The 12928-nt window shown below is 36.1% G+C and overlaps 3 protein-coding genes across 4 annotated transcripts in view; 2 read left to right on the top strand and 1 right to left on the bottom strand.

The window, feature by feature from the left end:
* The first annotated feature begins 346 nt into the window (after positions 1-346).
* Positions 347-2426, top strand: LOC104804553 (protein MEI2-like 6). Its single transcript, XM_010528864.1, has 4 exons — positions 347-870; positions 1040-1186; positions 1556-1697; positions 2268-2426. Exons 1-4 carry the CDS (start codon positions 347-349, stop codon positions 2424-2426), a joined length of 972 nt encoding a protein of 323 aa, XP_010527166.1.
* A 4698-nt stretch (positions 2427-7124) lies between these two features.
* On the top strand, positions 7125-11250 carry LOC104804345 (squalene synthase 1-like). 2 transcript variants are annotated; one of them, XM_010528613.2, is made up of 14 exons: positions 7125-7319; positions 7841-7883; positions 8115-8204; positions 8299-8374; positions 8552-8621; positions 8957-9106; positions 9192-9296; positions 9379-9525; positions 9611-9686; positions 9940-10028; positions 10123-10211; positions 10637-10679; positions 10785-10858; positions 10995-11250. In XM_010528613.2, the coding sequence occupies exons 1-13, from the start codon at positions 7125-7127 to the stop codon at positions 10851-10853; spliced, it is 1242 nt and encodes a 413-aa protein (XP_010526915.1). In that variant the 3' UTR covers positions 10854-10858; positions 10995-11250. The 2 variants fall into 2 exon arrangements, with proteins under 2 accessions (XP_010526915.1, XP_010526914.1); XM_010528612.2 differs by having other exon boundaries at positions 10984-11250.
* Positions 11251-11851: 601 nt separating this feature from the next.
* The window catches only part of LOC109116246 (zinc finger CCCH domain-containing protein 19-like), a 7897-nt gene continuing 6820 nt past the window's right edge, over positions 11852-12928 (bottom strand). The window contains 1 exon segment of the mRNA XM_019201347.1: positions 11852-12926. Coding sequence (XP_019056892.1) covers positions 11852-12926 — 1075 coding nt within the window.

Below are 12928 nucleotides of genomic sequence, written 5' to 3'. Positions count from 1 at the left end.
ACAAAAGTGTTGAACCATTTATACAAACCATTGAGATTAGAGTTTAAATATAATTATAAAAATAAAAACACACGATTTTTAATTACCATTCTGATTCAGATCATTTTTCACTACAAGTAATGTAATGATATTCGAGTATCATATGGCTTCTTTTTCATATTACACATAAATGAAATCGCTTCTTACTAATTATTTCCTATCTTAAACCGCTTACACACACACACACACATATATACCCATTTACTAACAAATAAAATAAAATATAATACACCTATTTAGGAGCATTAAGTACTCTTGGACGGCTTTGACTCTCTCTCTCTCTCTCTCTCTCTCTCTCTCATCACCTATGGCTTGGACTGATCAATCTCCGGCAAGTAGCGGGGGAGGCTCCGCCGTCAGGAGCAGACTGAACCCGGAGGCGGCCGTATTCATACCAAGTATCCCAGTAGAACTCACCGTCCAAAACCACTTGTACTGGCACCAGCAATACTCCCCGCCGCCGTACTACGCCACCTCACCGGCGAGGATAACTATTCAAGCCCCCGTCTCATGTATTCCACTCTACCACCACCCACATGGTAATTACTTTATAAACCCTAGACACTACGCCGCCGTACAACCACCGCCTCCGCCGCCGCAGCTCCCCCACGATCACCACATCACCACGGCGTCGGCGATGACAATCGAACCGGACCCGAGTATCCGGAGATGCTTTGCTGGGATGAGATGTGGTCGGGTTGGTGATTCCGGGCATGCCCGTGGTCGCGGTCGCGGTCGCGGTCGCGGTCGTTGGGGTACGAACCGACGAAGAACGTGGTGGAAGTCTGATGTTACGACGGTGATGATTCGTAACATACCCAATAAATATACGTACGTGCATCAAGACTTTCTTTTGTATGTTCATATTATCTTGTGTAGTTATTTCGTATCCATGCATCTTCTTTAAAGGGCGTAACCCTAGTTCGTATCTCAATGTGTACGTGTATTGTATATGTGTATATACGTTACCCTGTGATTGGTGGGTCCTCTTTTATTTCAGGCGAGAGCTTATAATTGAGTTCTTGGACAAGCATGTCCAAGAAATGAACGAGGAGGAGAAAGTGGAACTCCAAAGGTCCGGTCGGAATGAAGCGAAGGACTTCGTGTTCTCGGCATACGATTTCTTGTATCTTCCCATAGATTTCAAGTGAGTTTGATTTCCTTTCTATGTCTATGCATTTTGATTCTGATCATCTTGTCAAGTGAATATATGTATATATCGGACTCTATATATAACCTTGCAAATAAATCAAGATCTTCATCGGAACAAATGAAAAAAAAATATAGATCGGGTACGTTTGTGTCCCATGGAACCGGGGCAGTTTCGATCTATGTGAATCATTACACTATTAGTAGAGAAATAAATGCTAGCGATCTTGGAACTCGAGGTCAATGATTATGTACACAAAAGCCATATTGCCGTATTGATTGATGCTTAATTCAAAAGAAAAAGACAACAATGTCAATGAGCGTTGATTATAAAAAAAATGGAAAATTAAAATAAAATGCATGGCAGGAGTGGGATGAACAAAGGGTATGCGTTCGTGAACTTCACAAAGGCAGCATCTGTGGGGAAGTTCGTGAAGGCATGCAACCATAAGCCATGGGATCTTTTCAATTCCAAGAAAAGACTCGAAATTGCGGCTGCTAGGATCCAGGTTTTGCAGCACTCATCATTACCTCCTTTACATATATATATTCATTAGGGTATTTATATACATATATGTGTGTGTGTATATATATATATATGCATGTGGATGTGTGTGTATACACGAACGCATAAATGAAGTTGTCATGCTGAACGTTTAATGGTATATAGTTGACGAATGAGATTTTAGCCATAACTCCTAGCGTTCTTTCTCTTCTTCTGTGTCATGTGTGTATATATATATACACAAATTGTTGTGTTACAGAAATCGTACAACTTAATACGTTGAAACAAGAAAAAATAAAACGAAGTTAGGGTTTCAATTACGTGTGATAGATAGCATGACGTGTTTTGAGTGTGAGTTAAGTCTGTAGAACCAAATCAGTCAGAAGATTTTATTATTTTTTTTCCTTTTTTATTATTTAATGATTTTAGATGTTGACATGTTCGTCGTCCTCATACACTCATACACACGGACATTGATATAATTAGGGCATACAAAAGCAACATATTATAAAATGTTGTATACCCTTTTTCTCTCTAAACCATATTTAGTGTTATAACTATGTTTCGTATTTAGGGCAAAGGTGAGTTGGTCCGACATTTCGAACGAATGGCTTACCCGCTGGAAGAGTATGCCGCCGTATACTTCACTCCTCACCGAAGCGGTCCGGACGACAGTGCCAAAACCGTCATTGTCGGAAATTGCATCAGATCCCTTGATCAGCGATCCATATGACATGCATACAATATGTGTATATATGCGCGTGTGTTGCAGGTCTGAAAACTAGAATAAAGTGAAGAAGGGGAACAAGAGGGATAGAGAGAGAGCTCACACAGCGAACCAAATCTAAGATCTTGCGTTTGGGATTTGGTTTGATGTGTGGGCTTTGAGTTTTGTTCCTCGATCTGTCTCTTTGTTTCCTTGTAGTATGTGGACAGAGTTTCCGTTTGTCTGTTGCACAACGTTAACGGCGTTTAAGAACAATCCTCAACGAGGTAGGTGGTTCGTAATCATATGTTCGATGCTGTATCTTTCGCGTAATGATAAAACGCGTTTCTCAATCGGACAAACAAAATTATTCTATCCTCAAATCCTTGTGAAGTGATTGAAATTCGTCAGAAAACGGTTGTTCGGTGCATGAGGAACAAAACTACATCAATTAATCCATATTTGTAGCATTCAAGACTGTCTTTATTGGTCTAATAGAAGTGTGATTTTTTTTTTGTAACAATGAGAACTCAGCCACATTTCTTCATCAGACGTGGTGATAAATTCCGACTCTATGTAATATCATGCAAACCAAGTGAAATAGATAAATCATCCAAAAGAATACAGACTTGATGGAGAGTGAAATCGAATCTATATTCAAAACCCGAAAATATCCTAAAATTTTAATTTACATGATTTTGTAGAGTTGAAAATAGCGTGATTGTAAGAGCCCACTCATTTGTAAGTCCACATTCGTTTTTCTTCAATTTATGCTTTGTGAAATGCATATGAAAAAAATATCATTTTTATTGGGACATCGGTTGTTGACGACTGCAAAATTACGACAATTCGAACGATTCAGATAAGTATCTACAATAAAATATTATTGTCAAGATCTGTGTCATCTCTAAAGTTTTGAGGTTATTAGAGGATGGTGAACTTTCATGATACAATGATCGCGTATTCAAGAGAAGCTTTTCCGAATACCAAACGAACTCAGAGAGAGATATGAGTAGAGATGTGAATGCTTAATGTTTTTTTTGTGATATGTGAAATAATCTAACTAAGATCTCTATTTATATACTAGTGGATGAAGTATCCCATATTAATTTGTAGAATCAATCAGATTTCTATTTAATATTATTTTAATTGATACTTAACATAATCAATAGATTTTTTATATATTTTATTACGATATGATTTTGTAATTAATTAAGAATATTCTCTCATTAATCTGCAGTTTTTTCATCAAGATTTCTAGAATCTTCTATGGACCGAATTTCTTACGGACTAGATCCGTTTTGATCAAATAAACTCAAATCCAACTTTGTAAGTTAATATTTGTAAGTTAATATTTCTTATTAGTGATCAATCACCATATATATATATATATATATATTTATTATTAAGAGTAGATATAAGGATATAAAAACTTCAGGAGTTCATTTAAAATTTTCAACTTTCCACATTGTAGCTAAGATACAAGATGTTGATAATACCGCATATCAGTAACTATAAAACCAATTGAATTTATTCGCCTTGAGGTCATTATATTTACATAAATACATTTATATTTTTGAAAAATGGTACCTCTTTTTAGATTTCATTTTTGGACAAGGTTTAATAAGGTGAACGTATATGTAACATATGATTCGATAATATTTTTCCGTTGCTACCATATATATGAGCCAATGAACATATGACCACCGTGAAGGCGTGAACATAGCATGTAAACAAGAAAGGATTACATTACAATTCATTATTTTTTATAATGAAATTTAAGGTTTGATTTGGAGTTGTCAAAATTGGTATTAAAATAATATATATATAAATTAATTAATTAATTAATTAATTAAAACGCCACGGAAAACTCATGGTTACTTTAGGAACTTCTTTTCCCATATTTTTCACTATTTAAAGGTGCAACTTTTGACCGAAGTCAAATACAAACCGAATATGACAAAATTAATCGGTTTCTTTTGGCTAGAGGTTATATATATTTTTTAATTTTTTAAGAATTATTTATATATTTTTATACTGAAAAGTGAGAAAAAATCTCAACTTGTAATTAGCTTATATTTAGAAGTTTAAATAGAATAGTTTCGGTTAAAATGTTTAGATACTTATTTTTATAAATAAAGAGTTTAGTAGTCTTGAATTCTTTTGGTTTGTTTCCTTTTACTTAAAAAAATAAAATAAAATCATGATAATGATGTGGTATATTTTTTTTTGTCAATTTTGTTTATTTTCAACCGATATTTTAATATATATTTTTTGGTAAAGTATATTTTTAATAAGTTTATTGGTCAAAATCGAATCCGGATGATATGTAGAAGCTTGTATTTCTATGGACGTGTGGTATTTATGTTTACCGTAGGAAAAATATTCTAAGTTCTAACTTTTATTTGAATGCTTTAGTTTTATTAAAAATACAATTATTTTAGTCACGACTATTAGGAAGCCTATATAATATTTTTCTTATTTAAAAATTCATATATTATATAAAATATAAAAATATCAAATAAAATAATAAACTTTAGAGGAAAAGGAAAAAATAAATAAAATTCGAACTGATCTATTAATAAGTATATGATTCATGTGTTCAACACTTCATACTTCAGATATTATAGTACATAGTGAATGTGAGTCAATATAATTTGTTTGTCGTGTTCTTACGAGACATTTAAGTATCAACATAAATTTTGTTTCATGCCCACATATAGGAGTGGACATATTATCCGAAAAACTGAACTAATCCATATCCGAATTAAAAAGTTGGATACCGAAATCTATAAATCGGATACATATATGGCTTATAAAATATTTGTCGGATACAGATCGGATACGAATATCAAAACTAAATTATTCGATATATCCAATCCGATTCGTAAATAGTTATGATTGTGGGGTCATTTTGAATAAAAATAAATAAAAACAGTAGATTAGGTTTTTTTTTTCTCCAAAGACGCCGTTTGTGTTTGTGGAAGTTATCATTTTCTTTACCTCATCCGCCTTTCTCAACTTATCTATTCATCTTTCTCTTTGAAATTAATTCATCAATTTGTTTTTTTATTCTTCATCTTGCATTTGAGAAATTCTTTACTGGAATTTCATTTTGATTCTCTGGTAAGTACATTTTGTGTTGACAGTCACATTCTCTCTTTCGTTTTCTTCGATTTGTTTACTTTATTGATTGATTACTGTCTTTCTTGACAGATTTTTCGCCAAAGATCCGGACAATCAATGGTCTAAGTTACAGACTCATCGTCTTCTAAGTTTTTGGAGATTAGCTTCTTTCAAATCATTTTGATAAAGGAAATCGATTTCTTTTTTCGTTCTTCTTCTTTATGGAAAACTAATAGAACGAGTGATTCTCCATGCCTGTCAATTTCTTTCTCGTATTGATCATGGCCTAGAACAAATTGCTACTTCTCTTTGTCTCTTTTCCTTTTTTCCAACACACAAAAAAAAATTCTAAACTTTGATTCATACTATCATAACTTACAGTGGAACTCATTTGTTCTTTTGAATATGTTGGTATGTGCTGAATTATGTACGTATTTGTTATTGACTTGGTTTAAGATGATTATGTTATATATTTTATTTGTGTTTTTTGAGATTTTTTAGTATTTTTATTTTTCATTTTTGTTATTTTTATGATATATACGGATATTTACGAATTTCACTAGTTTTTGCGAATATTTAAAATAACGGATATCCGAAAACTCTGGATCAGATACGAATAATAAAACTTAATATTAGATATGGATATAGATACCTAAAAAATTGCGGATATTCGATGCGTGTCCATCCTTACCCACCTAATCTAGGGATAGGTACGGGTCGGATACCTAAGAAAATCGGGTTATTTGGATTTGGATCTGGAAGGTTCAGTTATTTAATTATAAGATTTGTATCCGGTATTTGGGATTTACGAGTATTCAGATACGAGTATCCGAAATAATAATCGGGTACTCGCGGGTATCTAGATCTAGATTTATTTAAAAATAATAATATTTATATATAAAATTTCAAAAAATGAAGGAATTACTATAAAAATATTAGATAATAAAAGATAAATAATAATAAATTTAATTTTTTTGAGATAATATTAAAAACTATGAAATTATTTAACTTAAAACAATTATTTTTTATAAATATATTATATAAATATAAAATATAATTATTTATAATTATATATCCGTGGGAATTCGATTTTAAAAATTTTATTTCTGAATTTGGATCCAGATTGGATATTAAAAAATCTGGATTTAAATTTGGATTTGAAAAGTACGAGTAAACTCAAAATCGAAAATCTAGTAAACTAATATCCGACGCATATCCGTTTTTCGATTATTTATGCCCACCCTTACCTAAACCTCCTATTTATTATTATTTTTTTCTCACAAATAAACATCTTTATTTATTTATTTATATTGGATGATTAATAATAAATTTACTATGTATAAATGTAAAAGACATCAGTGTCAGCGCATCGTTTCCGATCTATAAGAAGGTGAGGGATTCCTGCCTCGTCTCACCTTTTTTCGAAATCTCCATTCAAAGTTGTTTGAATCCCGATCGTCAAAAGTCTGATTTTTTTGGGTCAAAAAGTTCCTGCATTGTCACTTCGAAATCGAAATCGAGATCCATAACCAGAGGAGGGAGAAGAAGAAGAAAAAATTTCCTCCGGTTTCTGAATCTCCAGCGATCAGAAGAAAAAAAATGAGGAACTTGGGGGCGATCCTGAGGCACCCAGATGAATTTTACCCGCTTCTGAAGTTGAAAATGGCGGCGAAAAAGGCGGAGAAGCAGATCCCACCAGAGCCCCATTGGGGTTTCTGCTACTCCATGCTCCACAAGGTTTCGAGAAGCTTCGCTCTCGTCATCCAGCAACTGGGTACCGAGCTCCGAAACGCCGTACGTATCCGTCCGTACATATGTGCGCGTGTGTATCGGTGTCCCTGTAGGTGTGATTGACGTGTTTGATTGTGGAGGTTAATGGGTTCGTGGAAGAATCCGAATGTCTGGATGTTATAATCCCTGTGGGTATGGGCGATATTTGGTTTCTTCCCTAAGTTTCCTTTTTGTTGCAGAGGTTAACCAACCAGCTTTGGTGTTTATTGGGATCCGTGTAAGATATAAAGTTGTTGTTTTCCGGTGAAAATTTGACGGAAATCTGTTTATATTGTTTGAAATTGATTCTTGATTTCATTTTTGCCATGTTTTGTTTGGATCAGATTTCATCTTTCTACATCGGCTTCCAAGCTCAGTTCTTTAGATATGAATGATATAAGCTTCTTGTAGTAATTTTACTAGGATCAGTGTAATGCAAACGCATTCCTTGTGCCATAGTTATATGCCATCCTCTACACGTGTTTCTTGCAGTACTTTTTTTTTTCTATAGGATTTGATGTCGTTTAATTTTTGTTCTTTTGTAGGTATGTGTGTTCTACCTTGTTCTCCGTGCCCTCGATACCGTTGGTTAGTGTCTGCTTACTATGCTTCTAACATAATCGAATATTTGATGGAGCTTTTGCATTTGCCATTTCCAAAATCTGCAGAAGTGGAGCGTGTTGATCTTCCCCTTTTAAAATGTTTTCTGTGTCGTGTAAATCTTCCTTCTTGATCACCCGGCATCCTTGAAGAAACTCATTGATGTGTTTCTCGGGTTGTCATGCCCTGTTGCTAATATGCACTGTTTCTATTCTACAGAGGATGATACGAGCATACCGACTGATGTCAAGGTTCCCATACTGATAGCTTTCCACCGTCACATATACGATCGTGACTGGCACTTTTCATGCAAGTCTCATGAATCTCCTGGCTTCTTTTTATTGCATATGGGGTCATTATTTGAGTTTTTGGTATGCTTACTTTATCTTCATTCCCCATTTAGGTGGCACAAAGGACTACAAGGTTCTAATGGATCAATTCCACCATCTTTCAGCAGCCTTTTTAGAACTTGAAAAAGGGTTAGTTCTTATATATGCTCTATGCAATTCCGCTCCTTTTTTATGTTGCTTGTGACTTGTGTACGTTTGGTTGATTTTTCACTTTTCTTATGTATGGAATTTGTCCAAGCTTTATTCAGCTTAAAGATTGTACTAATTTCCATTCTTTCCCCTAACTTAAATCCTTTGTATGTAAAGGTATCAAAATGCTATTGAGGATATTACTCGAAGAATGGGTGCAGGAATGGCCAAGTTCATTTGTAAGGAGGTTTGTGATGCACAACATTTTCCATAGTTTGATTTTATTATTGATTCATTTTCCACAGTATGGTCTCCGTTTCTGTCTAAAAAATTTCACGCTTATTATTTCTACGACAGTCGACTTTATTTCTGTACGGTACATGGATATTTCATGGCTGGATGATGTATTCGTATCCGCAAATTGAACGCAGCCCGAGTTTAAATGGATCTCGTGAAATTATTCATCCATTCAGTTTGGATATTTAGGTGTTTAGCTAGTATTCATAGTTATCGACATGGTTACATACGTGTAAATATGGAAATATTTTGGCACTGACCATTTTTTTTTCTGGTACATGACAGGTAGAAACAATTGATGATTACGATGAATACTGCCACTACGTTGCTGGACTGGTCGGTTTAGGTTTGTCAAAGCTTTTCCTTGCCTCGGATTTGGAAGTTCTGACTCCAGATTGGGAGCAACTATCCAATTCAATGGGTTTATTTCTACAGGTGCAACACCAATGTATTACGAAGTTTGTTTGCAACATTTGGAAATTTGTTTTATGAAATGACTAATACAGGTCCAAACTTGCAGAAAACAAATATTATTAGAGATTATCTCGAGGACATTAACGAGATACCAAAATCACGGATGTTTTGGCCTCGCCAGATATGGAGCAAATATGTTGACAAGCTTGAGGTGCATACATATATGATATCTCATGTTAAACTCAAGGAGCAAGATTTATGATAAGACTTTGAATAAAAATTTCATGATGTAGGACTTGAAATATGAGGAAAACTCGAACAAAGCAGTGCAATGTTTGAATGATATGGTCACTAATGCATTGACACACATTGAAGATTGCTTGAAGTATATGGCTTCGTTGCGAGATCCTGCCATATTTCGATTCTGTGCCATCCCTCAGGTTATTTAAATAAACTATTACATGTTCTCACATCAAATGTCTTTGAAGCTAACGCTAAATTGTCTGAATTTGTTTCTGTGATTAGATCATGGCGATCGGGACACTTGCATTATGCTATGACAACATAGAAGTTTTTAGAGGCGTAGTGAAGATGAGGCGTGGTAAGATTCTTGTCTTGAGTTAGTGTTCTCTCAAGACAATATTTAACAACTTTTCAATTACTTAATTCGATATTTTGGTATGAAAATTGTCAAATCAGAAATAAAAAGTAATATTTTTGTGAAGAGTATGTTTTCATGACGAGGAAAAATCTCGATTTTTTTTCATTCTAAAACTGGCTTGAGAGTAAACCAAGCAAGCAATGTAATCTTAAAGCTAATTTCCGGAATATCCCGTATTTGTTCATGTGTATAGGTCTGACGGCTAAAGTCATGGATCGGACGAACACAATGACTGATGTCTATGGTGCGTTCTACGATTTTTCTCCCATGCTGAAAACAAAGGTAAGCCGGGCAGAATTTCATTTTTCTTGTTTTGATGTCTCCTGACAAAAGCTATGTACTATTATATGCATATCATGCATTTGTATGTATTTAGGTTGACAAGAACGATCCGAATGCCTCAAAGACCCTAAGCCGGATTGAAGCTGTCCAGAAAATCTGTATAGACTCTGGAGCTCACAAGAGGTACAGTCTCTTGTTCGTTTCTGTAATAACTATCTCTGTTCACTCACGGAATTCGCCAGAACTTTGCTCGGTTTTAATCCCTTAAGGTCATCTTGAATTTGCCAGAGTTTTGGGTTTTGTTTTATGTTTGGGTATTTTGGGATTTTGTTCTTGTTGGGTTATTTTTTGTATTCGGTTTGGAAAATTAGGAAATATTTCCGCGGGTCTAGACTCCGTCCATTATGGATTTATATGTTTTGAATACATCATTACTTTCGTAGCTATCTTTACATCGGTTCTCCTTGTAAAACTATAACCTTTCATTATGAAATATGAATAAAAAGCATCATAGTTATATATCAAATCTTCCTAGGATTCAGAAATAGGAAGCAATCATTGCAACATTTTAGTTTTGGTTGTGATGAATCTTTGCTTCTTCTGTCCAGAAAATCTTTCATCACCGATGAATCACGATTCAACCCTCTCACTGTAAGTTAGCATAGCATCTATCACTATCTATCACCATTGAAGGTATCTCAGTTTTTGTTTTTGTTTTTTTCCTTAACCGATCTTTCTCTCTAACCTGAAATGCAGATCGTAATGCTCATCGTTATACTGGCCATTGTCTTGGCATATCTCAATCCAAACCAACAGAAGGAGTAACCGATGTAAAAGCCCTCGACTAGGTCACATAAATCATCACGAATATACGATTTCTGCATCTAGCGGAAAATGCTTGTTCATATTTTTTTTATGTAATGTATCGTCGCTCTTTCTCCTCCTCTTGTGACAGAACTTTTTCAGTTTTCATGGGAATTGAATCTATTCGAAGATCATGGATGGATGACCGGAGGCAACTAAGTATGCTTGCCTGAATCCGAAGATACCATGAACCAAGTTGTTTTTTTGTGTTCCTCATGTTTTTTTTTCAGAGTTTTGTGAGGGTAAAAGTTCAGATTAAGGTACTTATTTTCTTCCCCTTTTTGTTATGTACTTTGAAGTGATACAATCTTTAACAAGCTCGTGATTTTCTATTGGTATTGTCCATTCAACGCAAATATATGAACTCTGGATTCGGTCATATCAGAATCGGATTTCGAAACCAGAAATCGCCAGTCCTGATCCTCGTGATCGTTAACATCGGCATCCGAACGACTCCAGGCGACACAAACCCGAATTGGGAACTGGTATTCTTGCCTTTCACTTCAGTCTTCATCTTTTCTCAACCCAGAAACACAAGGTGACTGCCCTTCCACAAATTCACCCATAAACCTCCGAACACTTCGGCTGGTTCTCGTCTTTCAATACATTCGTAAGGGAACCACCATCCAGTTTTGCCTTTGCACTCCGCTACTTGTCACCTGACAATATCACCGGGAACCGCAAACAATGAAGAAAGGCATTCTCTTCCGAGATGATACCCAATTGATGTTTAGATTAAGGAAGAGATAACCATCGCATGCGGGTTTTCTGGCCTTTATTATTAGAGATGTTTTAGATTTAATTATTGGCTAAAGAAATTATTAACTCATAATGTGTATAGTAAGACATACATTACACAACCTACTGATTCAGAAGAAACATCCCCAAAAAGACTGATTGCTATATACATCAAAATGTCCTAAAACCTCTCCCAAAAAAAAAAAACTTAAAGGACTGACTTAGTTATGGATGTAATCGCAGGATGCTCCTTTCCTACAGTAACCATTTTCTCTGAAGAACTTGCATATTCTCTGTCCATTCAAGTTTCTGTTCCAACCATAACCAGCAGTACTATCTCCTCCTCCGTTCTGGTTCTGTTTGTTTCCCCACATTGCTGCAGCACCACCTGGTGTTGGGCCATGGCTGATCGAACCCCAGTTCGGATTTCCGTTGCCTGTTTTCGGTCCGTTACCCGAGCCAGTATTCACTGGAGCTTGAGCTTGACCTGTCATACCCCACCCGGGATTAGGATACACCTGCGGTTGCCCTCCCCAACTGTAAGATCCCCAATTCGGGTTTGCTCCGGCTTGCGGGGTCCCCATCCATCCCATGTTCGGATTTACAGGCATCTGTCCCCAACCACTGCTTTGAATCGCCGGAGCCTGCGTTTGTGGAGCGTTTTGGTCGTTGCTATTCATTGCATTCATGCCCCAAGGTAGGTTCAGTGGCACAGGTGCCTGAGTGTTTGGTTGAATCGGAACTGGAACCCTCCATGAATCAGATGGAGGAATACCGGATTGAAACTGTGCAGGGAAGAGACCTGGAGTTCCTGCATTGAAAGATGGGGAGGAACTCTGGGAAGAAGATGGAGCATTGCCCCGGTAACCATGAGATGGAATCTGAGTAGAACCACTGGAATCCAGTTTCTCGGCCTGCATGGTTCCCCGGCCCTGATTTAGGCCACCCGGTGTCGGAGATGGAAGAGCCATAGCAGGACCAAGATGAGTCATTGGGACATCAGGCCTGGCGGAAACTGGATTTGTGGCAGATGGTGGAATAGAAGAGTTTGCTAACTGAACAGTCGACTGGACAGGCGCCTGAGCAGGAGTCGGGGACCATCTGCTCTCATAACTCCGTCTCCTTGCTGCGGTTGGAGACATGGTTTGATTTGGAGTAGGGGACGGAAGGTTTGTGCCTGAACCTGACCTCGGACCCCAAGTATTATCCTGAGACTTCGGAATTTCAAGGGTTGATGGAGAAGTCCTGCCACTGGAACCAAATTCAGGGTCAGATTTCATTCCTCCAACAGACAGGCT

Source organism: Tarenaya hassleriana, unplaced genomic scaffold (genome assembly GCF_000463585.1).
Source record: "Tarenaya hassleriana unplaced genomic scaffold, ASM46358v1 Cleome9, whole genome shotgun sequence".
Taxonomy (NCBI): Eukaryota; Viridiplantae; Streptophyta; class Magnoliopsida; order Brassicales; family Cleomaceae; genus Tarenaya; species Tarenaya hassleriana.
The sequence above is the reverse complement of the archived record's forward strand: the minus strand, read 5'-3'. Positions and strand labels throughout refer to the sequence as shown.

Excerpts from the sequence above, each read along its gene's own strand:
- LOC104804553 (XM_010528864.1), top strand. The coding sequence starts at position 347 with ATGGCTTGGACTGATCAATCTCCGGCAAGTAGCGGGGGAGGCTCCGCC. Across the intron at positions 1,187-1,555 it reads TATCTTCCCATAGATTTCAA|GAGTGGGATGAACAAAGGGT; the intron begins GTGAGTTTGATT and ends AATGCATGGCAG. Across the intron at positions 1,698-2,267 it reads TTGCGGCTGCTAGGATCCAG|GGCAAAGGTGAGTTGGTCCG; the intron begins GTTTTGCAGCAC and ends TTTCGTATTTAG.
- LOC104804345 (XM_010528613.2), top strand. The coding sequence starts at position 7,125 with ATGAGGAACTTGGGGGCGATCCTGAGGCACCCAGATGAATTTTACCCG. Across the intron at positions 9,297-9,378 it reads AATATGTTGACAAGCTTGAG|GACTTGAAATATGAGGAAAA; the intron begins GTGCATACATAT and ends TTCATGATGTAG. Across the intron at positions 9,687-9,939 it reads CGTAGTGAAGATGAGGCGTG|GTCTGACGGCTAAAGTCATG; the intron begins GTAAGATTCTTG and ends TCATGTGTATAG.